Source organism: Homalodisca vitripennis, chromosome 2 (genome assembly GCF_021130785.1).
Source record: "Homalodisca vitripennis isolate AUS2020 chromosome 2, UT_GWSS_2.1, whole genome shotgun sequence".
In the NCBI taxonomy this organism is placed as follows: domain Eukaryota; kingdom Metazoa; phylum Arthropoda; class Insecta; order Hemiptera; family Cicadellidae; genus Homalodisca; species Homalodisca vitripennis.
Genome location: NC_060208.1, coordinates 208732846 through 208760098, shown reverse-complemented (window position 1 = coordinate 208760098; position 27253 = coordinate 208732846). Strand labels below are relative to the sequence as shown.

At 32.3% G+C, this 27253-nt stretch overlaps 1 protein-coding gene across 5 annotated transcripts in view; it reads right to left on the bottom strand.

Annotated features, from left to right (window-relative positions):
• LOC124355349 (phospholipid-transporting ATPase ABCA1-like) overlaps positions 1–27253 on the bottom strand; it is a 101282-nt gene that overhangs the window by 41409 nt on the left and 32620 nt on the right. For all 5 annotated transcript variants that reach the window (XM_046806459.1, XM_046806458.1, XM_046806461.1 and 2 more), the window contains 12 exons: positions 26484–26581; positions 17090–17245; positions 15138–15378; positions 13542–13712; positions 12215–12396; positions 11366–11609; positions 8234–8388; positions 7105–7260; positions 6759–6830; positions 5378–5516; positions 3382–3631; positions 2644–2741 (listed from right to left, as the gene is read on the bottom strand). In XM_046806459.1, the coding sequence (XP_046662415.1) occupies positions 2644–2741; positions 3382–3631; positions 5378–5516; positions 6759–6830; positions 7105–7260; positions 8234–8388; positions 11366–11609; positions 12215–12396; positions 13542–13712; positions 15138–15378; positions 17090–17245; positions 26484–26581 (1962 nt within the window). The remainder of the gene's footprint in view (positions 1–2643; positions 2742–3381; positions 3632–5377; positions 5517–6758; positions 6831–7104; positions 7261–8233; positions 8389–11365; positions 11610–12214; positions 12397–13541; positions 13713–15137; positions 15379–17089; positions 17246–26483; positions 26582–27253) is intronic.

Sequence of the window (27253 nt, the reverse complement as noted above, 5' to 3'; positions counted from 1 at the left end):
GGAACAACATTATACAATTAATTTTATTGCATGTTGGAAAAATGATCTCCTACACCTCAGAGCAATGTAGAGGTATAAAACATACATTTACTATGCTATGGGGGAAACAAGTTATTTAATTAGAGCTGGAGAGTCCTTTTTGTAGCACTCAACAAGACAGTTACTGGCCCACATAAATACCATGTTGAAAAGGAAGAAACACTTTTTAAAACCTTTTTTGAAACTGTGATGACATTTTTAAACTTATATTTGATGTAAAAATATGAACGTTGTTGAAAATTCAAGTGTTTTAACCCTTACCACACCGTAGACGGATATATCAGAATGGTAGACTTTGACCGAAACGCCAAACACAAGTATATACGATATTACACATTGTGTCTCTTGGAGAGATTTTTAGTTCAAAAAAGACCTTCAAAATGGCAGGTGCATGCTGTGCCTATCATTGATAAGGAAGTATTTATGGACGACCTTCACTCCTCAGCAGGGGGAGGGGGTGCCCTTTGTCTAGCTTCCCACCTGCTCATCTATTTTGTGTGTCCTACAGAGCCATAACCAAATATATCCCTGATATGCCCAGATGATAAGATAAGATGTTAGACATTATCTGTGAAACCTTAGATAAGGAAATGATCTAATACCTAGTAGTTTATATAATTTATTAGTTTGTACCAAGAATTTGAACTTAGATCAAATTCACAATATAGTAAATTGTTATTTTTAGATTTTTATCAATAAATATATGATAATTTTAACTAAAATTCCATGTTTAAATTTTTTGCATTTACCTCTTATAGTATATTTATAATAAAAAAATTAGCCTTGAACTTAATGAAAAATATATTTTATAGATGTCTTGGCGTTACAGGGAAATCAATGTATTTATTAGCGGCATGCGAAGGATTAATATCAATTTAGTATTCACCTTGCAAATTGTGTGATTTTAAAATGTTTGTTTACTTGAGACTACTCTAACTGCATAGTTATCAGAGAAGACAAGTATCAGAACTTACTGTCTAAGTTTTCCGGTTCACACTATGTTGAACTCTTGCTAAGACATTTATTAAAATCTTAAGATAATCAGGCCTTGCTACAGAAAACCATATTCAATAAATAGATGTTGCACCCAAAATCGGCAGAACCAGGTGAGCATATTCTCACACAAAGGTGGGAAAATGTGGTTCGGGCTTATAATCGGCTGAAGGTCAACGACTGGGTGTCTAGCAAAGTGACTTGAAGAAACTCCCTGACTTTTCCAAACAAAAATATAATTTTCCATATCCTAATTGATCAAATCAACAGCCTATTAAAAGTTAGTTTAATTTATAAATAATGTGAGAGCCAAAATATGGTCACAAACACCGATCAAAATACAGCAGTAAGTTTAAAAGTTAGTAAAAAGCTAATATTTACTTGCATAATGTTTTAAGTAGATAATTCAAAACTAAAATAATGAAGGGCCATGTTTGCAGTATATTGGGGTGTTTGGAATTTACAACTCGACCCCAGAGAGTTACAGATGGTCTACAAAACTTTTATTGCATTTACTGTCGAATACTCTAAGAAATATAACATTAGGACGATTACAAGAGAGGGTGTATACTGCTAAGGAGTGATTTTTAGTGAATTTCGAAGTAAAAAATCAGAAAAAGTAATGTAAAAAAACCAACACATTTACAGAGCAATATTTTAGGGCATATTTCACTTATTAACCTGGGGAATACACGCAAATATTGAAGAAACCTTTTTTATAACAATATTACTTTACTATAATATATGTGTAGTATTCAGTAGCCCAAGCAATTTTAATACATGGCATTTTAATAATTGTAAAAAAATCAAGTAAATTTTCTCTGGAAAAATCAAGGAAATACAAACTTATAAAAACATATTATTGACAAAAAATTCCAATTTGTTAATCTATCTACGCTTTTTTATACACAGAGTACGACAACATGTTTTAGCGATCAGTATACTGGCGATAAGCTGCAGTCCACGAATATATGGCGCATACTAGCAGTGATGTCATATATATGCGCGGATGCGCAGGATCAATATTGTACAATGATTTTTTTTAACTTATAGCTTTTATATAGTATTACTGAATTTATTATAAATATATAAAAAAAACAATTTTCTGACATACAAACACAACATAGTAAAAATTACAATAATAATCTTTCATGGATGTTAAAAAAGGTATTCTGAATGATAAAATATTACATTTTATATTAAAAATATTTTCAAGGAAAAATGACTCTGAATTATAAGCTAGAATAATTTAAGCAAGATAATAATTTATAAAAATAATTTACTAAAACCTTTGATTTAAAAGTGTTTGAATTGACTTAAAATACACTAACTGTATCTGTCAAATGGTTGGCAAAACCGTAAGGCAACAAGAGCACGGGATCTCTCAGTCACGTACAATAATGTAATAGACTTCATTATGATTTTTTATTGTTTCAAAATAATACCAATTTGATTTATACAAACTTATTTATCAAGTCTCTAAAGATTAGTAAATTTAAACACATAAATATTTTTCAAATAAATTTCTATGATTAAACGTTTTTGAGGAACATAATTATTAATCAATACTAATATAAATTTGTAGCATAATTTAATGATTACCAACTGTACCTTCGTTACTTGTGTTGCGGATCATATGTTGTTGATCTTTGGAGTGAGAACTAGTTTTATCAAATTCATACTTTTCTTCTCTGGCCAATTCCCCCACTCTGTAACACAATAAAGAATGATTACCCTTTTGAAAATGGCAGTTACAAGTTTGTTCAAAAAATTACAGAACAAAATTCTTGTTTTGGTCTCAATATATACTTAATGGTTGTTATTATTTTTTTATCACAATTAAAGTAAACAATCATGAATATATTTCATTAAACATATAGGTGGTATATGTCTAAAAATAGTTATATAATGTTAGACATTTAAATAACTATACCATTTAATTGATTTCATATCCTACATAATTTAATAATGTGTACAGTGTATGTATTCCAGCAGTTAAAGACAAATTTATGATTAGAAAATATGACATTGTGAAAATTGTTGAGGCCTGAACATTCTTTTACGTACATTTTTCATATTCAGAATTGAATTTCCTTTGTAGGCATTTCTACCTAAATTATACTGACTTGTCCTGAAAATGTATCCCTGATACTTTTGGTAAAGAGTATGTAGGCTACTGATGATATAGGCTACTAAGGATGTAGGCTACTGATTGATATAGGCCTGTAACCCATTGTTATCTGCCAGTAAGATGGGCGGCAGAGATTAAAGATGGCGGTGTCTTTTGAAGATTTTTTTTCGCACCTCTATATATATAAAAAAAAACTTACCAAGAAGTAGGTTACTTACCGAAGAAACACCTCTTCCATGGTAGTACAAGAGATCCCAACTCCAGATATGCCAAGTTGCTCCTTGTTGCCCTCAATGGCTGCAAACATGTCCGGGAGGTTCGGAGCTTGCTCCTGTGGTACCTTGTAGGTGACCTGGGTAGGATGTGTGGTTTTGAGTTCTGCTCCTGCCACACTACCCCTGATCAGGTGTGTTATAGAATCCACTGAGCTGCTAACCTCCTTCATGACAGTCAACAGGTAGCCGGTACCTGAAGAGACCACATGCCACTACTACTTATTGAACGGAATTTTAAAATATTGAGAAAAATTAGTTAACAAAATACAAACCACTGGAAAAAACTAATTATGGTTCAAGTAATCATACATTACTTGAAACAAAAATACACAGGATTAAAACAACAAATTTAGTAACAGATTCACATTTCTTTAAACTGTCTTACCCCTAAAAACGAATAAATTAACCCATTGCGGATCACCGATGAGCTGGGCTCGTCACGCAGCGGCCGGGCCTAACGAGCCGTTGACGAGCTCAGGTCGCAAAAGCGGTCTGCTTTTAAATTTCCCTCCAAATAGTTCTGTTAATATCTGATAGATCGGGCGATCGTCTTCACTTGTCTACTAAGAGTGTTTAACAACGTTCTACGTTTAGAATTTTCAAAAGTTTTATAAATATCCTACAGATCGCAGTTGTATGTCGAAGTTGAAAAATCATTCATATGAGTTTACTCTCTGCTTTTTAGCGCTTCTGATTGGGTGTTTTCCTCAGTTGTTATTATAATACTTTTGAGGTTAATGACACAACTAAATGACGCAGACGTACATGTTGGTGGGTTTAGTCTAGACAATGGCCCGGATGTTGCAATCGATTCGCCCGAGTCGCTTTATTTAGACTATGATTCAGACATCATCCCTGCCACGCCGTAACCTTGCTCGCGTGTTATCGTTCCTACATCACGGATACCCCAGCAGGCCCATGTTCCATCTGAACGAATACCTTCGCAGCTGAATTTTCTAGTATACAATAGCGAGCGATACGATGTGGCGCACCATTGCTGTTCGTGCGGCCGCTGACCGTGAATTAATTCGCGCCCAAAACAATACGATCCGCAATGGGTTAAAGTATGTGAAGCAGCTGGAGCATCTCTGAGAACTGGATTATGTGAGAAAAACTTAATTGATTCTAGGCATAATCATCAAAATAGGTAATTTTTAAACCAATTTCACAATATTAAGCAAAAATATTAAAATTGGCTTACATGATATTATTGGCTTAAATAATTTGTGTTGAGTATTAAATACAACTTTTTAAATTAATGGTTGTCAATATGACTCGCATTGGCAACACAGGCTTATTAAATGGTAAACATAGCAGGCTTCGTAATAAAGGAGTAGTTCAGTAGTGTCTTCAGATTTTATTGATGGATTATACATTTTTATATCTTGAGAAATAATAGTTGATCAACTAAATAATCTATTTGGTTCGGTTTTATGACATTATTCCTGGTAATTCTGTGAGGTTATTGCGGATTATAGTTACATGAATATTACTGTACAAATTACCAGACACTGCTGAATGGCCTTCAGTCTGACATTATCTCTTTACATCACATACACACTTACAGGAAAATGTAGACAGTTTTTAAAGTCCCCAAAGAATATCTGGTGGATACAAGAATCACATTTACTGAACAGTGAAATCAATACCCAGGTCCACAGAATTAAGATGACTGGGAAAAAATAGGATTTGCATATTACAATTATTAATATTTGATTGAATCGATTCTCTGTAGTGTCCGCACCATCTCATATCTTTTCACTTTATTTTGAAAGTAAATTATTTTTAGAGATTAAAATAATCAATAAAAATAGGAGAAATTCTGGAATTGAAAACAAATTTTTTAGCCAATTCAAAGAGCAAAATAGTTTAAATAAAAGGTAACATAACATTTACTAAGTTTTAACTATAATATTAGTGTAACAAAACTATGACATACCGTAGACTCTCTTCAGAAACAAGGTTGTTCCGTAGCACTTGACTTTGCCATGGTCCATGATAGCTATTCGGTCTCCTAGCACATCAGCTTCTTCCATGAAGTGGGTTGTGATCAGAATTGTTCGGTTCTGTCTCAAACTCTGTAACACAAGGTTCCTTGATTAAATATATTCTACTACAGCCTTTTAGAAATTAGCTCTAACAGATATAAAAAAGAAATTGTATCCACATTTATATAAGATCAAATCAATGTAGATTATAACTAATAAAAAAATAATACTGAATTAATAATAATAATAATAACAACGTCTTTATTTGAAGCGATTTTCAACATTACATTGTTGTTTTTCAAAATAACTCAAGTCATACATTTTCAATCAACGCACATACAGATCTATCTATCATCATCCGAGAAATACAAAATTAAACTAATCAAACCGATAATACATTACATTAAACAGGTATTTAGGGGTGAAACACTCCTCCTCCAAAGCCAGTCTGAGATTGTTTTTAAACGAGGAATATCCATAATCCTTTAGACTGTGAGGGACACTTGTATATCTGGGGGCCAAAGTATCTAAATCCATTCCTCCCCATCTCCAGCCTGACCCTGGGCACCTCCAGTATGTCGTCCTGCCGAGTGTGACAGTCCCTAATATCTCCAAGGTCCAGATTATAATAAACCTCAGTAATTACGCAGAGAATAAAATAATTTGTATGCTTTGCTTATCAGTAATCTCCTTAAAATGTTACTTGCCTATTTATTTAAAAATTGCACTTTTGTTCACAATACTTCCAAAATACCCATTTTAATTTATTAATTCAATATCCATTGTTATGTACAAGAGAAAATTTAACATTTTATGTATGTCCAATATTTACAGGTACCTTATAGAAAATAATGACAAAATCCTATTAAAATAAAGCTTACTGTACCGATTACTCATGTTAGTTTCAGTTTTTTAACATAATTTGAAACTTGTATTCATGCTAATCTCTTCTGTTCAAGGGTTTTTTAAAGCTCGATCTGGTGTTATAACAGTTGTTCGAAAATTGCAACTCTGGAGCACGTTGTAAGCCTTTTTTTACAAATTTGCCAAAATATATTTCTTGCCTAAAATATGTATTAACTATAAGTAAAAATTTGAGTTTTTTACGGTAAACGTAAAAATTACAATAATTTATTTGTTTTAAAACAGAAATTAATGATAATTTTTAATTATGAAAGTGTGATACTGGTCAAGATTTGCCAATGTATTACTACTGGACGAGAACCATTACTACAAGAAAAATCTTGTCGTCTTTGACCTGAGATAATCCATTAGCAAAAAAAGCTTCTTCCGTAAAAGAAAAAGACATGTTATCGTAAACAGGGTATTTACCAATAGAAGGTCCCACATTTCTCTTCTTGATTCAGGGTCCATTCCCGAAGTTGGCTCATCCAATATAAGAACCTGGACAAGAACAGTGTAATAAGTATTGCAACTAGACAATTACATTTCCGTAAATTTAAGAAAATTCTCTATAGTCACGATATTTGAGAATTTTAGTTTAGCAACCTATGATAAATTTAATATTATGAAAATAGAAATACAATTTAAATTGTTTGTAAAATGAAAAAGATTATGTATATTATCTGATTTCTGCTTATAATTTTAAATCGATGATATAGTTAGTGGATATTTCCAAAACAAATGGAGCCAATGATTAATTTTATGAATTTTTCACCTGAGGGCTTCCAATTAAAGCTATTGCTAGAGACAGTTTCCTCTTCATTCCACCGGAAAGCTTCTCAGCGAGAACAGTCTTCTTGTCGCTGACGTTGAGCATCTGCAGTAACTTGAGTCCTTCACTGCGAGCCAACCCCATGGTCATACCTTTCAGCTGCAACACATCAAGCTGGATCAGTAAAATGATTTCTGCTATGGAGGAACTTATACAATATTAGCAGTTGCCGGCGGCTTTGCACACAATTTTTGGTTGAAAACAGAACACACTATATTCAAGTATGATTTTTCTATGACATTTCAAACGCTCCTGAAATAATTGATAGTCACTCAAAGCTATTCCAATCTCCTGATGCATTTCAGATTTAAGTTTTTTCTAAACAGTGTTTTTGGACCCTGAAGTCGTAGAGTGAAACAGTTTTTATTTGAATTTCCCTCCAACATTTTATGATAATTTATTAAATTGCTCTGCCGATTTGAGTAACAATTGAACTATTTTAGGCCAGTGTGGAGGAATCCTTAAACCGAAGACAATAGCAATTAATGATATAATGCATAGTAATGGTGATATAGTACATAATGATATATGGCATTCTGTGCAGTTTAGGAATGGAATTAAACTTATGTTAGATATATATTATGTTACATCGTTTTGACAACAGAGACACACACACATATATATATATATATATATATATATAGTTGAAATGGTAGTCTCATCAGGTACACAATTGAGGGCACGACAATGTGATAGACACGATCTCTAAGCATGATGGAGCAACCGAGTTTTCTCAGAAACTCAGAAAGGACAATGAGACTACCACTTCACCTATTTATAGTTGTCTCTGATGTCAAAACGATGTAAATATTTCGTTTTGAGCTTCTTCGTTGCCGACTTTCTTTGGATCTTTTCAGACGAACATGACTCCAGATTACAGGAGTCAAGTGTGAGATAGCATCAGATACCAGACGTTACAATAAAAGAAGCTAAACTGGAGCTAAACTCAAAATTCACCCTCTATTAATACTAATAATCAAATGATATGCAGACTAATGTAGATGATATATAGGATACAAAAGACAATAACCAATTGTTCTAGCAGATTATTGGAAGAAATCTCAATACTAACCATGCCGAAGAAGATGAGATGTTCCAGAGCAGTGAGATAGGGAAAGAGCATGTCTTGTTGTGGACACAGACCTAGGCTGTTGCGGAAACGGTCCATTTGCTGGAAGATGTTGTAGTCCTTGGCATAGACGGATCCTGCCGTAGGCGAGTACATTCCTGCACACCAGAGATCTTAGATTAATTCACTACTGATCAAATTATCTATGCTTTTCACCTGTAATGCACTTACACAAATTTCATTATTTATAAAGACGACACAAACACAAATAAATCTTCAGTTGTAGAAACTTAGTGTTCATAAATAACATAATATTAATAAACTTTTAACACTTTTAAACTTTTATTCTTCTTACTATGTACATTTCGGAATCATTGATTCCATCTTCAGGTACAAAATAAGGTTAAGTTAATTATAAAAATAAATAATTAAAATCAATTTGTCATGTGTTTTTTACTACCTTGGTGGCTAAATTTGTTGTATTTAATTTTATGTGAGATCATTGTATATTGTTTAAGGTAGTAAAAACCACATGACAAATTGATTTTAATTATTTATTTTTATAATTAACTTAACCTTATTTTGTACCTGAAGATGGAATCAATGATTCCGAAATGTACATAGTAAGAAGAATAAAAGTTTAAAAGTGTTAAAAGTTTATTAATATTATGTTATTTATTATAAAACACTTTTCGAGGCTACATCTCTAACATTAGTGTTCATATTTTGTTGACTAATTCTTTCCAATATATCGCCAATAATGAGTTTAAAATAAAGCACAGTAAAATTAACAGATATTAACAGTAGATAACTAATTAATGAATTTTATATTTTACATTGAATTCAAATCCAAAAAATTCAATCTCAAGCTAAAACTAAATCTTAATTAGATCCAGACCTAAAATTGTGTTCTAATTTTCAATCTTACAGAAATTAAAAACCCATTGTGTAATTAACAGCTTGAATCCAAAACATAAATTTTATCTGAATTAGGAGTAATCAGTATCTGACTTCATAAATCAACTCCATCATGTTTTTGGAACATTTTATTGCCTCATTTATAATGGTTTCATGTTATTTTTAAATATTTCAATTATTGCAAATAATGTGAAGTCTGTGATGATTTAAACAGTGTACTATAAATTTAAAAACTGGTCAACTGCAGAAATTAAAAATGGTTTCTTTTATTATAGTAGATTCGTGATTATTCCAGGTAAATGGGACTAACTAGGACACGGTAAACTTGGATAACACTGAGACTATGTGGAATTTAGCTAAATATACAAAAAAGTAGGGTTAAAATGTTCAAAATGTTTACTGTAAGAAGTGCTGTAGGAATGTGAATTAAACATTATTACATACCTTTAAAATTGAGAAAACATAACACTTTAAAGTTTTAACATAATTAATTTTTGAGTCAACCTCTGTTCTTTCTTAGACAATGGAATATTACACCAACGCTGCCGAGACAATCTATCTATTGTGTGGAGCGCACTCTTCTGTTGTTAGTCTTGTTGTTTCAGACTTTGCTACTAAAGTTTTTAACATAATTAATTTTTGAGTCAACCTCTGTTCTTTCTTAGACAATGGAATATTACACCAACGCTGCCGAGACAATCTATCTATTGTGTGGAGCGCACTCTTCTGTTGTTAGTCTTGTTGTTTCAGACTTCGCTTCTAAAGTTTTTGAAGTAGCATTTAAAAGTTAACACCTGTATTACCAGAGTTAAAAATTTTATCTCGCGTCAATTCTTCCTTAAAAAAGGCCTCTTTAATTTTACATCGAAATTCCGTAATTTTAGATGAATTAGCTGACAATATTTTCTTATGCCATATTTCTTCTTCCATCTATTGAGCCACCCATAGCTAGCAGTGAATATTTCTTAGCTCTCTATAAACTCCTGGTGGAAATAAGTTCCATAACTTGAAGCGTTAGCCCCACTCACAGGCTTGCCCATCCCTAGGAGCTGTGCAAACCACAAGAACAAAGCTTCAGATGTTAGTTCATAGTCGTCCTTTCTTACGTTTTTCACCACAAACCACTGCCTGAATGCTTGCAATTTCGTTTATACATTTTACAATTTCATGCTACTTGCGTCTCCCAGTCTTCATCAGTTGATCCCGAACCGTTTTGTAGCATTATATTTTGTCTCAAAAGGAACTAGGACTCTTTTCCCTTTTCCACTGACAACTCAACACCACTTTAACACACTAAAACATCCATATTTAGTGACGGTACTAAGACAGTGAACATACATTACAACACACATTACAACATACATTAAATTGGCAGACCAACCAATCAGTCAACCATCAGTCGAGATTAGGCCGCTTTGGTTGCCAATTCTAAAAAATGAACTAAAGAGAAAACCAAAAGTATCAAACGGATCGGATATTTGTAATAAACCAATGTGGAGTCACAATATGGTTTTAAGAAGTTCATCTCGCATGAACCAATAATAACGAAAGGGCCCATTCCTGTCCCCCTTCCCTTGTATTTCCGCCATCTTGTTTTAGCCAGCCGTCACGATTACCATTGGCTAGTCCCTCTGGTCAGTCGTAAGTGGTTAGTAGACGAGTGAAGACGTATTGTGGCCTGTATTCCGTAGTTTACCTGCATTGCTTCTCACTGTAGCGACCTGTTTTTAAAAGTATGTTTATGTTTTTTTTTTATTTCCGATCATTACCTCAGTGAATCTAGAGGCTCAGTTATCCAGACACGGATAATCGTGAGTCTACTGTAACCACATAATAATAGTATGAATAGTCAAATCACTTCTTATTATAAATTCATTACAAACTTAGAGAAATATGTCTGCAAATACGAATATAAAAAAAGTATATTTTCATTTCATCTTCTGCTTAGTGCAGCATCAGAAATCTGAAACCGGTATGGTCTTTGATGCTAAACTATTATGGGTATCTTTAGACAGATGTGTTTCTTTTACCATACTAATTCTAAAAATCTCAAAATGAGCACAAGATTAATAACAATTTTCTTTCTTAAATTTACAAAAACTATTAATCATTTACAGTTAGTTTATGGTCAGTGTGTAGTGATTTATTATTTCTAATATATCCCTGTTACTATTATGTCACAGACACATTCTATGGACGAAACACTAAACAACTGACCTGTCAAGATAGACATGGTGGTCGTCTTGCCCGCTCCGTTGTGACCTAGTAGCGCAGTTATCTGTCCTTCATAGATGTCCAGGTTTACTTTGTCCACGGCCACCATGTTACCATTGAATACCTTACGTAGGTCTTGAATCTTCAGTCCAACTTTCATGTCCTTCGGTGGAGCCTCGTACCTCTCATCTTCTTCATCGTCACTGCCCAGCATCAACTCTTTCTTTTCCTCGGAACTCATGCAGAACTGCAACATTTTCATTATTATTGGCAAAGAGATGATTATTCTTCAATTCTTATATTTATATAAGTTGCGGAATCATTTTGTGACGAACTACTGGATGGACTAAACAGAAATTTGGCATCAAGAATCTAAGTTAGCAGATTATGAAAATTAATTTAAAAAATTCTCTTTCTTCAAGATTTTGGTTGCTCTTAATGCCTTACTTTACATTTGTAATGATGTTCTAACCAAACATTTCCTTTTAAAACAACATTGAGGTGATAATCTTTAGGGAAACCATTTTGGTCTAATTTATTTATGGTTATTAACATTATTAATACACAAGATCCATTTTGAAATCTTATAAAAACTGCTAAATATATGATTTTTGGACACATACTTAAGTAAGTACATAAAACTAAGTAATCTCTTGGATTATTTTGTTCCAGGAAAATTACATAGGTGCAGTAATTAAATTCTTTTGAGATTTTATCTTATATTTGTGTAAGACTGATTTATTCAATACGATAGAGATATACATGAAAAAAGTGTAAATCAATATATCTACCAGAACTGAAATATGTGCTTGTACATTACTAACATAGAAAGCAGAGAATTGTAACTCTCACCTTGCAAGGGAACCACCAAGGCTCAGCCCTGCCGTAGGGGCCAGGATGGATGGATGTGACATACCAGGTGATAATCATGTACACAGCCATCTGCACGAAGAACATGAGCATGACAGATCCGAGCGATGTGCCTGAACCTCCCATGGCATCGGAGAACAAGTTCAACCAGTTCACTGCTACTCCTGTAACCACAAACATACCACACATGTTATAGTGGCTAGCATGACAGATCCGAGCGATGTGCCTGAACCTCCTATGGCATCGGAGAACAAGTTCAACCAGTTCACTGCTACTCCTGTAACCACAAACATACCACACATGTTATAGTGGCTAGCATGACAGATCCGAGCGATGTGCCTGAACCTCCCATGGCATCGGAGAACAAGTTCAACCAGTTCACTGCTACTCCTGTAACCACAAACATACCACACATGTTATAGTGGCTAGCATGACAGATCCGAGCGATGTGCCTGAACCTCCTATGGCATCGGAGAACAAGTTCAACCAGTTCACTGCTACTCCTGTAACCGCAAACATACCACACATGTTATAGTGGCTAGCATGACAGATCCGAGCGATGTGCCTGAACCTCCCATGGTATCGGAGAACAAGTTCAACCAGTTCACTGCTACTCCTGTAACCACAAACATACCACACATGTTATAGTGGCTAGCATGACAGATCCGAGCGATGTGCCTGAACCTCCCATGGCTTTGGAGAACAAGTTGAAGCCTTTTGAATGACACTGGTATTTGACGGTTTACTTGGCAACAAGACCATTTCTCCTTTAAATCTTCCAGTCAAAAACAATTGCTTATCTGGACATGTTCTTACTCTAGTCTAAACAATGATATCAGAAAAGATTGATATAAGATGTGATGTTACTTTCAAGCTTCCTCTATTCTTTCAAAACAATAAATGTAAATAAATTGAAAATTTTGTTTAAACTAATTAACATATGCATGTACTATCACAACACTTTGTTTACACAGAACAGTTGATCACATTTAACATCAACAGGCTCTAGAAGTGAATTCAACCCTTTACTTTAAATTCGTAATAAAAATATTACTTTAATTGGTTGAGATCAAAATCTTTTAAGTTAGATCAAACACTAAATATCTATAAAATTTAATTGAAATCGATTTAGTGCTTTCAGAGATTAGCGTGAACGTCATCGTGAAACGAGATTTATACATAAATCCACAGCAATGCTGGAATATTTCAAGCATTCAATTGCGTACGCATTGTTTCAACACTGTATTACCTGGAAAACTACGGTTTCTGGTTTTTAGCTATCAAGTACACAAGTCCAACAATCACTTACCTCTGCTTTCGAAAGCGGCTATGACGTTGTAGCCAGTACACATGTTATACATAGGAACCAATGAGAACAACAGGTGGAGAGCCAGTGGTAGTGTAGTGTCGCCGATGGAGGCTTGTAGTACAGTATACGAGAACACCCACACTATCATGCCTACGCTCATTCCGATGGTGGCTGTAACATCATCCCCGTAGTGAGTCTACATCAAACTATACTATGTTCTTAGCTTTTTTAAATCAGGTGTAGGTGATTCAATTTAATATGGCATGAACTTTCTTACATAAACTTGCGTGAAAAGCAAGGATTTTAAAAATAAAAAATTACTGTGTTAAAAATGGTTTTCTAAAAACAAATTAATGACCTGAGACTTGCATATCAAATTTTATTACAATCAGACGAGGGCTATTTCCAAACTAACCGTTGTTCCCTTACAGCACTTGTGGTAGTGGGGGTAATACTTACCCTCACACTACTGACAGTCGGAATCTAACTGTGGCAGTTAGAAATTTGTACAAGCGCTCATTAATTTCCTATAGCTTTTCAAAATGTACACTACAATTTGATTACCCACCCCACGTGTAGTGTGGTAATTAACTTAATTAGTGTGGTAATGTAATGCTGTAATTAGATTTCTTACAGTAAACAATATTGAGCAACACCTATTCATAGGGAATTTTGTGCTGTTTATAGGCCGAACGTTATGGGTGAATGGGTTTTTATTTAAAGTGAAAGAACAAGCATCCATGACAGAAATAAGTGACAAGCTGTCAATGATTAAGTGACAAACTTGTTGACAAGCTCGACTAACAGTCAGAGAAGATTGACATTTCACAACCTCTAAGCTTTCGGACAAATTTCCAGGAATTGGCTTGGCTCTTAGTCAGCATTTCGTAGAACTCAAAAACGTTGTCCCTAGCTGAATAACGACACAGGCGGTAGAATTTGTTAAAGAAGGCATTTCTAAGTCCATCAAAATAAATTACAAGTGCTTAAATCTTAGTAGTAATTTTGTAGAAAAATAGAAGAAACATGTAGTTTTCAAACGTACATGATAAAATATGTACGTTTTAATGCCTGACAGATCAGAGTGATCGTGTTGTTGAGATTGTTATGGGTTATCTAACTGGGGGTAATCAAGTAGCGGTTACTTTTGGAATAGGATTCGTAGTTTGCAGCGTTTTGAATTGTATTTTACACAAAACTAAAATGCAATCTTTCTTTATATGGCCATTGAACTAAAATTTGTAGTGGTTCATACTATTAAGAAAAGAATCTAATATTTAATAATGAAGTAAATAGTAATAGTATAATCAGAATACTTTTTTTGGTTTTTAAATAAAAACATGGTATTTGGAGTAAAAACGGAAAAATTGTAAAACAAAACATAAAAATCATGCGTGCCACATTTTGCCAAAATGAATCTGTTTATTTGGTCATGTGATATTTACGCGCACTACAGTTTTGCTCGGATGTTTTTAAAAATAAATTTGTAGAACACCTATCACAATATTTTCTCCTACACTATCTATGTGTGTGTGGAGGGGAGAAAGCAAAGGAGGAAACACTGAGCAGAAAAACAAACTAGGCAGGAACACTCACGTGACATGAAGAAAGAACTGATGGCGAAACAGAAGAAAATGGCTGCGAGACAAAACAAGATGAATAGTGTGAAGATAATCGTGAAGTGAACGTTGGCTATGACCGGTCCCTTATCGCTGTCGTAGCCGTAGCAGAGCAGTGTTGTGATGACGGCGCAGGTGATGGCGTAGACCATCAGACCGTTCAGAGCCCAACCAGCCCACACCATCCAGGTCTGTAGTCCCATCATTTTCATCATTTCCTGCAATCACACCATTCGGTCAGCCCAATGTGCCACTATATGATGAGATATAGTTTGTTTGTTTCCAACCCCCCCCCCTCAACGTAATGATCAGCCATCTCAACCCTACTACGTTTATGGTTGGCTTATATATTTCTTAGCTAATCACTGAATTCAACCCTGGAGGAGCTGGCAGCTACATTAGTCTCTGGTGGCAGGCCAATGTTTAGCATTTTGTGAAGTTCGTTTTGCATTTATAAAAAAACCCAAGACTGATGTTTATTAGGTTGTATTGCAATCATTCTCTTCCATGACAAATGTAGAAAAAAAAAACTATACCATTCATGGTGTTTGAGATTGGTGAAGGGGAATAAACAGAGAATTAGAGATTATTCAAATAAATTAAAATTAGAGATATTATTAAAAGTACACAGCTATGAAACCAGAAATCGCTTCAAATTAATTAACAATTTTTGTTCATACAGCAAGTTTTACTCAAGTTTTAAGGTAGAAGTATTAGATTTTTTGCCTACAAAAATAAAAGAACTCCCTCTTCATTTGTTTAAAATATACGTTAAAAATAAACTAACGGAAAACTGTTTATACTCCAAAGGAGACTTTTCAAATTAATGTTTTAATCGTTATTTGTTGATTTTTATTTGCTGATTGTAATTTGTTGATTGTTATGGGTTAATTGTTCTTTTTTGTTATTATTTTGCTTTTACCAATGTCAATGTAATACCTATTGTTTTTCCATATTTCAGAAAATTATTCATAAGTCAAAACTTTAGTATTAGTAGTCATTAGTATTTACTATAAAAGGATAGTTTTAGTACAATAATTGTAACTATCTTCAAGAAAAAAATCATGATGGTCGCCTGTACTGAAAAGTTGTTTGGCAATGAATGATTTGATTTGATTGATAAAGTTAATTTTTAATTTACTCCTTTAACACTGGGATTCACAATTTATTTTGTCATCTTTAATCTTCTAAAAAAAATATGGCTTTCATATTTCTAATGGTCACCATAATGAAATGAAGGAAGATAACTTTAAAAGTATTAACAGTAATTTGCATATTTAGTAGTTATTATACAGAGTTTCAGGTTTGTATTTTAACCTGCCTCTTAAACAAAATGATTCATACATAATACACACAGACAAACAGACAGAAAATAAAACATTTTACACACGTTTTGAAATTTCATATTAATTTTTACACTAGAAACAAACTTATAAAACGTGTCAATACCATTCAGGGATATTCCTTATATATAATTCATGACAATAGGAAAATAAGTTAACAGTAAGAATTAAATTCTGTACTATAACTAACCAAATCCGGTTTGTTTGTTTGTTAGTATTTATCAAATCAAATAAAAATAATCTTTATTTATCAATTTGCACATTCTGTACATTGAATAGTGTCAAATTTACACAAGAAAAATAGCCAAAGCATAATACGTAGTTATTAATACAAAGTTTATAATTAATTTTTTTACGATTCTCTAACAAGTATAAAACTATATGCACTTATTATTACAAAAATATTCTAAAGGTCTTAAGAATAATTACCAAAATCCTTCTAAAGAATATAAACCCAACTCTACAAAAATTTCTTTTAAATTTCTTTCCAAACAAGTAATTTACTTTTCTACATATAATGTATTATGTATATTTACTTATGTTACGTAACAGCTAATCAATTAATTCTTGGGGAGCAGAATTTTACCTTCACTCCAGAGGCTTTTTCCTCGACAACTTTCTTCAACACTGATATGCTGATGGTGATGAAACTTAGTGATGTGAATAGCGGCATCAGTGATTTAAACAGCTCATTGAAAATATCCACCTTGTAAGCTGGAAACGGAAATTTTTGGATGGCCAACTGTAAAAAAAATGCGTTTTCATTAGTAAAGTACTGAGAATAGATGCACATAGTTTAGGGTAAATACTTTAAGGGACAACCCATTTTACTCACAGGAGGAATTTTTTCACATGGATCATAGTTTATTTTGATACCGTAATATTGTTTATAATTTCATCTACTGTATTTTAAATTTTTTTTTTAACTTATGACACTCATTGATACTTTGACTCACCTAGAACTTGGCTGTTCATGAGAGTTGTAAAATGACTTTGTAAATGATCCTTGATTTTATGAAAATAAAATGATTTTGACTTTTACATTTACACATAGTATTTTCAAAAGAGACGCAGGAAAGTTGTAAATTAGCCACAAGAAAAAATGTCACTTTGCTTTGTCCATCAATATTCCAAAAGAAGCATCAGGATAATACTTTTATAAATTTATGTAAAGTAATAATGAATCTGAAGGAGACTAGAGATTTAAACCCCAAAAAGATACTGAGGGAGGAGATTCCTCCAAGAACAGGTATAATGCAACATGTTAAACATGTTGAAAGTACAATTATTATAAGTAAATTTATTAATTGCTAAATGGAGAATCAAAACGGAATTAATTTACGTCAAGTAATACAAATCTTTTCTTCAGCCAGTTTTAAAACAATAACGTCACACATAAATAGAACTTTATCTTAAAAATTATCATAAGTTACGAAATAATGTTGAAAATGCCCTGTAAATATTTTATCAAAGTTTCGACCTGGAACCAGCCCAGTCCTGTTTCACTAATTGACACCTCTGCAAGTGCTAATAGGAAGCTTTCACCAATTATCTCTGTTCACTAAAAGTAGTTCAGGAGATACTCTTTTCTGTTGGTTTTTGGCACTGCTTCCAAATTGAGGTGGTAGCAATCAGTTCAACAATCACTTGATGACCAAATCATTAAAAATAACATTACAAAACATTTTATAATTACAATTTTTTTTAACTAGTATAGCAACTTTTAAAATGGTTTACAATATGTGTTAAAATTATTAAACATTTAATAAATTAAATTCAAACTTTTTAAATTATTATCCATTTTATTGAAAAGTATGGAGATGGATATATAAACTATCAGTGTTCTGGAAATTCTACACATAGTTTAGGATGTAAAACCCTAACTTTTTCCAGCACTGGAAATCCTCATCGAAACAATCTAGTTTCAAACAGACCTATAAATTCAAATTCAAATTCAAATGGTTTATTGTCAGAATACAAAATATGTATATAACAACGTCATATTATAAATAATCTATAGCTTACTTTAAATATCCTTACTTCTTATCACAGTTAAAAATTCATCAACAGTGTACAAACATGAATCTACTAACATTTTCTTTACAACATTTTTAAAATTTGATCTGTTTAATACCTTGATATGATTGGGCAAAGCATTGTAATATTTGATTCCCTGATATCTAAAACTGGCTTGAGTGCTAGCAAAGTTACATTTTGGTACAACTACATTATTTCTATTACGAGTACTATAACTATGAACATCACATTGATTAATAAATAATGATAAATTATCTCTGACATATAACAAAGAGAATAATTGTTACATATAAAATGATAAACAGCTTTACCTCTACAAACACTTAATATTGTATTTTGACTCCTCATAGGCTACCCCCAGAAAATGTGGAGCATTGCTAAGAGTATAAAAGGATTAGTTTTTGGATCCCAAATTTATTTTTAAAACCTCATTTTGATAATACAAACACCAGAAATCAGAGATTCTTTATTGATAATCTTTAAGATTACAAGTAGCGTCAATGAAAATAAGAAGACATAGTTATTAGTACAGAACCTGGCCTGTTTTGGAAAACATTTAGGTGACAATTTTTATAACAATACCCAGGCCAATAAGAGAGCCGTTCAAAACCTACAAAAACATCTATGGGGATTAATAAAAGATTAATTGGTGAAAATCAAGTAAAAACAGATTTTATGACCATTTTATAAAAATGTGTAAAAATTGTCAAAACTTAGAGTTTGTACAAATAAGTAACAGAACAACATTTAAAACAAATTGGTAAACAAATTAATTAAAAGAAGTTCATTATATAAGAAGCACTACTTAAAAAAAAACCATTGCCACTTGAATGATTTAATACCGTCTTAAAAAGGTTCCTTCTAAGGCCTTCTGACATTTGGTTTTATAAAAATACCTTTGTTCACATTTAAATTTGGTTGTTTATGGATAATCCTAACATTTTGGAATGGACCACTTGCTATTATGGCTAAATTTTTGATAGCAAATATGAAGTCAGTTTTAAAAGTTGTTACAAGAATTTATAAAACTGAGGAATGTCTGAAGGATCATTATAGTCACTTACAAAAAAAGAGACCACATTTAAAGATTTTGGACTATTCCAAAATAAAACAAAACCGAACATATTCAATTCTCACTTAAAAAAATCATAATAAGATATAAACAAACAGTGCAATATTTACTAGACAACATTAACTCAGATGGCCTGCTATATAAGATTTGATACTACATTTAAATATGATGAGTCAGCAGAATATAATGTCAATATAATACGATCAGTGCAGCCGTGGTTTGGACTGTCTCACATAGGAGTGGCCGTTCACGTTGCCCACACTTCAATAGGTTATGTGGAACCTCTTTATGTCTGTGTCTTTAATGTTAAATGTGCAATCTTAACAAATTGTGTGATATTAGAAGACCAGTACATGAAGATGGCTTGAGGGTGAAATTTATCACAAAGAAATCCGGAATAGTGAGGTAAGGTTAAATATAATTACTACGAACTATGACATTGCATATTGCGATCTAGTTGTTGGAAAATGTGATTTCAGCTTTTATCACTCTGGGTCAAACCCACAGTTTCAGATTATTTCATTTCCTACAGATAAGATACCACTTTACTTTCTTTCTGATAAAACCCACATTGAAGTGTGTTTAATATCTGTGGCTTGATTAGCAGACATTACAATTTTACAAAATGCTCCTCGGACCAAGATGAAATACAAACTTTCATTTTGGGCTAAATGAGCTCCTCTAAAAAATACATGAGAAAAACCACGAAACTGTTTTTTCTCAACCTACTTCCAAATTAATGTCTTTATAGAATATTAGGCTACTATAGTTTGTATGCATGAAAAATTAAAAATAAAGCTAACCCTTCCCACGCTGTAGACGGATATATTAGGATGGTGGACTTCGACCAAAACGCCAAATACAGTTATATCTGATATTATAGATTGTGTCTCTTGGAGTTTTTAGTTCACAAAAGGCCTTCAAAATGACCGGTGTACGCTCCGTGCTTATCGCGTTTGCTAAGAAAGTATTTATAAACAAACTTCACTCAGCGGCAGGGGGACGGGAGCGTCCTTTGTCTAACTCGACCACCTGCTCGTCAGTTCTGCGTATCCTACAGAGCCAACCAAACATACTCATGGCGTATATTACTGCTTTTTCGGTTGTCACGAGTACGTATCTACTACATATCTCGTTATTATTCTTCATCGTGTGGTAGTGTTATGATTAGTTTAAAATATTCATCTTGTTTTATAGTGCGACAAGGTTTAATTTAATTTAAATTTATTTGAAATAAACAGTTTTATAAATAGTTATTTTTTATTTTTATCAATGAATACACTAATTTAAGTTAAATGCCCTGTTTTATAATATTAGCTTTAAACTAAAAGAACACATCCTTTCTTGTCTTGGGAGTTATAGAAAAGTTAGTGGATTTATTAGAGGCGTGTGAAGGGTTAATGAAATTTAATGTAGAAGAATCATTGTATCAATATGGTTTAGGAACAATTGAAAACATCAGTTTCTGACCTGTCCAGTGATGTATTCTGTGTGATACACAAAATGTGCAGATGGCTCAATCAGCTGTTTATAAGGTTGGTACTTGTATTCATTATCAGCCCAACACAGTTACAGTGTCAGATATAATACTTAACGCTGATCCTCGGTACTTGAATGTACTTTTGGATAGTTGACTGGTGTCGTTAGTATTTTACTTAGTGTTATATGAAATACGGTGTTTTGTTTTAAGTTATTTAAAAGGCCAATACAAATAATTATTGTATTAGCTTACCAAAAAAAAACAGTAACATCTAAATGTTTAGTGCTTTTAAGCTAGCTCTGATACTGTTTATAAAAAGTTCAAATGACTAACCTAGTAATATTATTATTTATAAAGAATAAATAACTAAGCTTTAGCCCTTTTCTTATAATAACAGCCATTGAAAGGCATTGTGCATGATATGTGTTAACATGGACTAGCTATATTTTGTGCATGCCATAGGTTCAGTTTAATTTATATAATGTTATAAACTTATATTTTTTCAAAAATATACAATATTAACGACTTTTAGCTATCATAGATGTTCAAAATTCCAAGAAGAAAAACACATTCTCAAATCATGCTCTCACCCATTTTGTACAAAAATATTTTTCAAAACACTAATTTAATTGGTTTACAACCTATAGTGTTAAGCTATGTCTGCTCGTAATGAATACATGAATAAAGATTTATGACTACGACAACAAAAATCATACACGATACATGTAAACCATATTATTTTCCATACACACACATAGTTGCCACGATATGTTTATTATTTATGATTTGATCACTTTAGGGAGATTATAAAACAGCCTGCCATTTAAAAGTGGAATGAATGGCTCTACTACACATTGTCTGAAATTCATAACTAAAACTCTTACCTTGGTTTAAGAATAGTTGAATATGTTAATTTAGCACACCCAATTGAGGTGTTAAATTAAAAATGTGCTTCTCTCTTTAAATATTCTTGCATATCTGAAGAAAATATATTAAATTTAAGAGAATCACTAATTGTCAACTTTGCCGGTGACAATAACTGAATCTAAAGGTACTATCAGTCAGTGATCTGATCATTTTTATATTCTATGGCAAGAAAACATTTTAACCCTTCCAACGCGGCTAACACCTATAGACGCGGAACTGCCGATGCTTTAAACGTGGATAACGTCTACAAACGCAAAAGCTTTACTTTTGAAATGGCGAAGAATTAGTTGTTAAAACTTCCGTAAGAGAGCAGGTCGATGTTCCTTTCGACTGTCGGGACTAGACAAAACGCTTTGTAACCGTTGGTGGACGTTGTAACGGTATCTACTGGGGTTGAAAGCAATCGCTGCCATTTTTTGTATGGCCTGTGACGCGGCATACGCCTACAGACGCGTTCGTTTCATTCAGCTGTCTAACTACGTGTGTGTTGGTTATATTGTTAAACAAAGTATTTTGAATCAGTACGTTGCTATTCTAATAGTGTTTTAGTTTGTTTTTACTAACATTTAGTATAATTTTTTGTTATAATGGCTAATCCAGATGATCCAAGTTTTGACGAATGAGCGCATTTTTCGTATATTATGTGTAATTTTTTTCAATTATTTGTTTTGTACTTTATACCAGTTTCACCATACAAGTCCAGTTTATTTATAATAAATAAATAAGGTTTATAAGTACAATATTTGTTTCATTTCCCTTGTAGGCTATCGTATAAATAAGTTTGTGTTGAATTTTCATATTACTACATTTCAAAATCTTATACTGAACTTATTTATTTTTATGTACTAATTTTACAGAAACTTCAGTTACAATTTACTCATTATAAATAACTTGTATAAATGTAATGTAATCTGTCAAATAGTGTTCATATGTACATTATCCTGCAATGCAGTTTATTCAAAATTTCAAATGTTTTCGTGAGTATAAAATTCTCAAAAATGTGTAATATTACATGTTTATTATTTATTCTTATAAAGGTAATACCAAGGAATATGAAACAAAAATTAGCATTGGGAAATTTTAAAAAAATGTTTTTTTATGTCTTAGCGTTTGACAGTAATTTAAATTATCGCTTTAAGGGTTGAAAAGCTTATTTGAAGTCATTTAAAAAGTTATGCTGTAGGTGAACATCCAAACCACAACTTGATTTTAGACTAAAGCGGTCATGATTATCATTAAGGGTTTCCAGTTCAAATCGCCGTGAAAAATTGGAAGCATCATTATAATCTTGAACTATTTCAGCGTCAGGATCAAAACTTCCAACATTAGGAACTAGTTTTCATCGATTTGTGATGCGGTTTGAACCGGAATGATAATCATTCATACCGCACAGTGACAATTGGAATAAAATAGAAACTATTAATAACTACAGGTTTAATAGTTTAGAATTATAAGGTTCTTGTTATAACTAATTTCTCAAACTCAATCTCTTGAAACTAACCCTTAATTATAATTAAAACAGTTTTAAACCATCCATATTATATTGAAGGCGGACCACACTATTACCTCTGAATCAGGTGTAGCCAATGCAAAAAAGTCTTATTGCATGCATTATCTTGCCGAGCTTACTTTGGAAAATGACAACTCCTGATTAACCCATTGCGGATCACTGACAAGACATCTCGTTATATAGTAGTTGGACCTAGCTGATGATTTCAGATAGAAAAAGCAATCTGTTTACAATTTTACCTTCTAATAGTTTTAATAATGTCTTGTAGACTGCTTGGGTGTCATTAAATCTAATAAATATTTCTAACAACAATCTTTCTTTAGTTTTCTCAAACACGTTTATAAATTAATATTCTATAGATTACAGTTGATGTCTGTCTACATTTGTTGTTTTCCTCGGCGGCTTTTGCAACAGTAAAGAGTTTTGTATTTTATGTTATCTGCTGGTAATAATAGTCGTGTGTATTTTTATGTGCTGGTAATAATAATGCTATAAATAATAATTTAACTACATTATTACATTTGTGTCTGTCTACATTTGTTGTTTTCCTCGGCGGCTTTTCCAACAGTAAAGAGTTTTGTATTTTAATTTATCTGCTGGTAATAATAGTCGTGTGTATTTTTATGTGCTGGTAATAATAATGCTATAAATAATAATTTAACATTGGGCCATTCGATATGACATGACATTACTGTTCTGCTGCTGACATGCAAATTAATTTGCACTTGCTAGGATACTCGCAGCCAAACAAACACAATAGTTAACCCTTTGAGTGCCACTGGCATTTTCCCAAGTAAAGTGCCGGGATGTTTTTTGAATATCCGTAAGCTTTTGGTAAAAGAGCTGTTGTAAAATAACTATACCACAGATTTTCATAATTTTGTTGTTTTTTTCTAATTAAATGAAGAATATGAGACTTATTATATTGTTATAAACAAAATTTTCTTTATAAAAATATCACTTTTTACAAAAGAAATTCTTTACTATTTTATAAAAAGTTAAGTTTGAACCTAATTTGAGTCTATACAGTATTTTAAAGAATTCGTTTTCTTTATACTATGATAAAGTTCTAAATAAAACCCATGTATAATGTATGATTCTACAATTAAAACATGGCATTATATGTATAAACAAAATGCGACCCGGTACCGACATTTTATAAATTGTACTTCATTTGTCAAGAGTTAAGAAATTACATAGTAATACTGTAGTTTTCACATTAGATCAAATGAAACATCAAAATAATATAAATAAATATAATTAGTAAATGTAGAGACAAATAACTTGCTTACATTTCTTTTGTATGGGTGTCAGCAACTTTGTAAAAACCAAAATAACCTTATTATATTTACACTGAAAACTCAAATTTTTCGCTTGGCACAACTCAAATCACTATATTACTTTTATAAATAAATACGGTAAACCACTGCATAATTTACTATTTGAGTTTGTATTTACTCAAATGCTTAGTTATCGACACATAAACAACAAGAATGGTTGTTACGCAACATAATTTGTCGTCCGCTATATCGAAGACAAAATCATCGCGTAGGTACTTCGGTATTCTCGCAGCCCACTATTTTTGGACAAGTTTTCCTTATCGGAGACCAAAATAAACTTCATTATTATATGTTCCTAATACTTTGCTTCTTCCATAATGAATAGAAAAATACTCAATAAGTTATACTTTCTGTCGCCAAATCACCTCCAAACAGACCTAGGTGAGTGACCCTTTAAGTAGGCCTAGACGCAGGAATCACCTGTCACTTTTGAATAATAAATTGTTGTAACTCCCCGTCTATAAATCGTTACTGCTAGTCAAAACATATGTTAACCATGATTTCAGAATTATTATAATATATCGTTATCAGTCACAGAATTATTCCATTTTATAAGTAACCAATTTTTTTCAATATTAATAGTTAATCTGACCCGTCACCAACTCAGTAATTTAAGGGTTTGAACCGAGAAAATGGAGTCTAATATTATTACAATAGAAATAGTACAAAGTTATGAAGCTGGATTTTGCAGCTAGCCTCGTGCGCTGCTGATACAAATTGCTGACTTCAGGGCTAGCTAGCCTCTCACACAGGCCTTAGTCCTTTGTGATTGGCCACAGCCGCTGAGGCGATGACCGCCACTTGACCTATGAAGCCGATGGTCGTCAGTAGCGTTCAAAATTTTAAGTAGGTAACATCTCAGTCCGCGTTCTCTCTCTCCCATTAGTTAATGTAACATTGTTAAAAATCATTTTCTAAATTTAGTTTGTTTCAAAATTATTTTATAATATAATATTGTGTACCGTTAATTTAAAAAACCGACTGTATAATTGAGTAAAGATTCGAAATTAAACTTATTATTCAGTCGCCACGTGAGTATACTTCATTTACTTGCGTCAAAACCATCGGAAGTTCTGATAAAATAGTTAGCCGGGATTGGCGGAGTTAGAGGTTTTTTTTGGTTTTCGATTTCATTGATTGTCGTAATAATTTGTAAATTTCAAAATAGGTTAAATGAAGTCTGTTCTTTTTAATACTGCAATTTATTTTTCTCCCTGATAAGGAACAACTCATCAAAAAATAGTGGCCTCCTGACAATATCAAAGTACCCAACAACTTATATTTCACAGATCGAAGAACAATATAAAACTCGTATTTATCGATAGTTTGAAACCTATTGAATACAGCTATCTGGTTACTTGGTCAAAATAACCTTGTACTGTATAAAATATTATCAAAATATAAAATGTCAAATTTAGCAATGCCGGTACTTTATGCACTGTCAAAATTAGCGACGCTGCGGCACTCAAAGGGTTAATATGAAAGAATATAAAGCCAGGAGGAAGGTAGTAATTCCAAAACAAATACAGAATTTGGCCAGCAATACCTTCAAACTGAAGAAACTATATTAAGAAATTATTTCCAGAAAAAACAACAGGTAGATTAGGAACTTACAGTGTAGTCATTTACAGACGCTCCTCTACTTGCAACTTGAATGTATGCATTATCAATTGCCATCTGGATAGCCAGGAATCCTTGGTATATGTAGAGATCTGCAGACAAGTAGTACCCATTATTATATAGCTCTAGTGTTAGTGTCCGAAATTGTAAAAAAAGAACAAGTCAATTAAAAATTTTAAATAAACTGAAATTCACATTTGCAAGCATATAGTGAATTGTTTCCTATTAACTTTTGTGACACAAAGTTTTGAGACATACTACATTATAATAGTTAAAATTTATTTCATAAAAATAAAGCTGTATGCTGTTTTGATACTGCTTTTATATTATTATTGTTTTATTTAATTGTTGTTATTTATATTGTTTGTGTAATAACAAAATTAAGCTTCCTGGTAGGTGAGGTTATTTCACTCCTTATCGACAATCCGTTTTTGACTGTTTTGTAAGAATGTTATTGTTAAAATAAATTATTCATTTTTATTGTTTTTAAATAAATGTATCTAAAAAATTCTAAACAGGAGGAGGTACTATACTTTAGAATTATACTAATTTTTAGAAAGTGTAAAATCTGAGATAGCCATTAGCTAGCAAAATTTTTGTAGGTTCTAAACAATATGATTTGTTACATAATATAGAATAATAAAGTTACAAATAGAAATGTAATAAGGTGTATAAAAGTAAAAAAACCCTAAAAAATGTAATTTTAGTATCTAATATATATACAACCGCATGTGTAACTGACTGACTGACTGACTCACTCACTC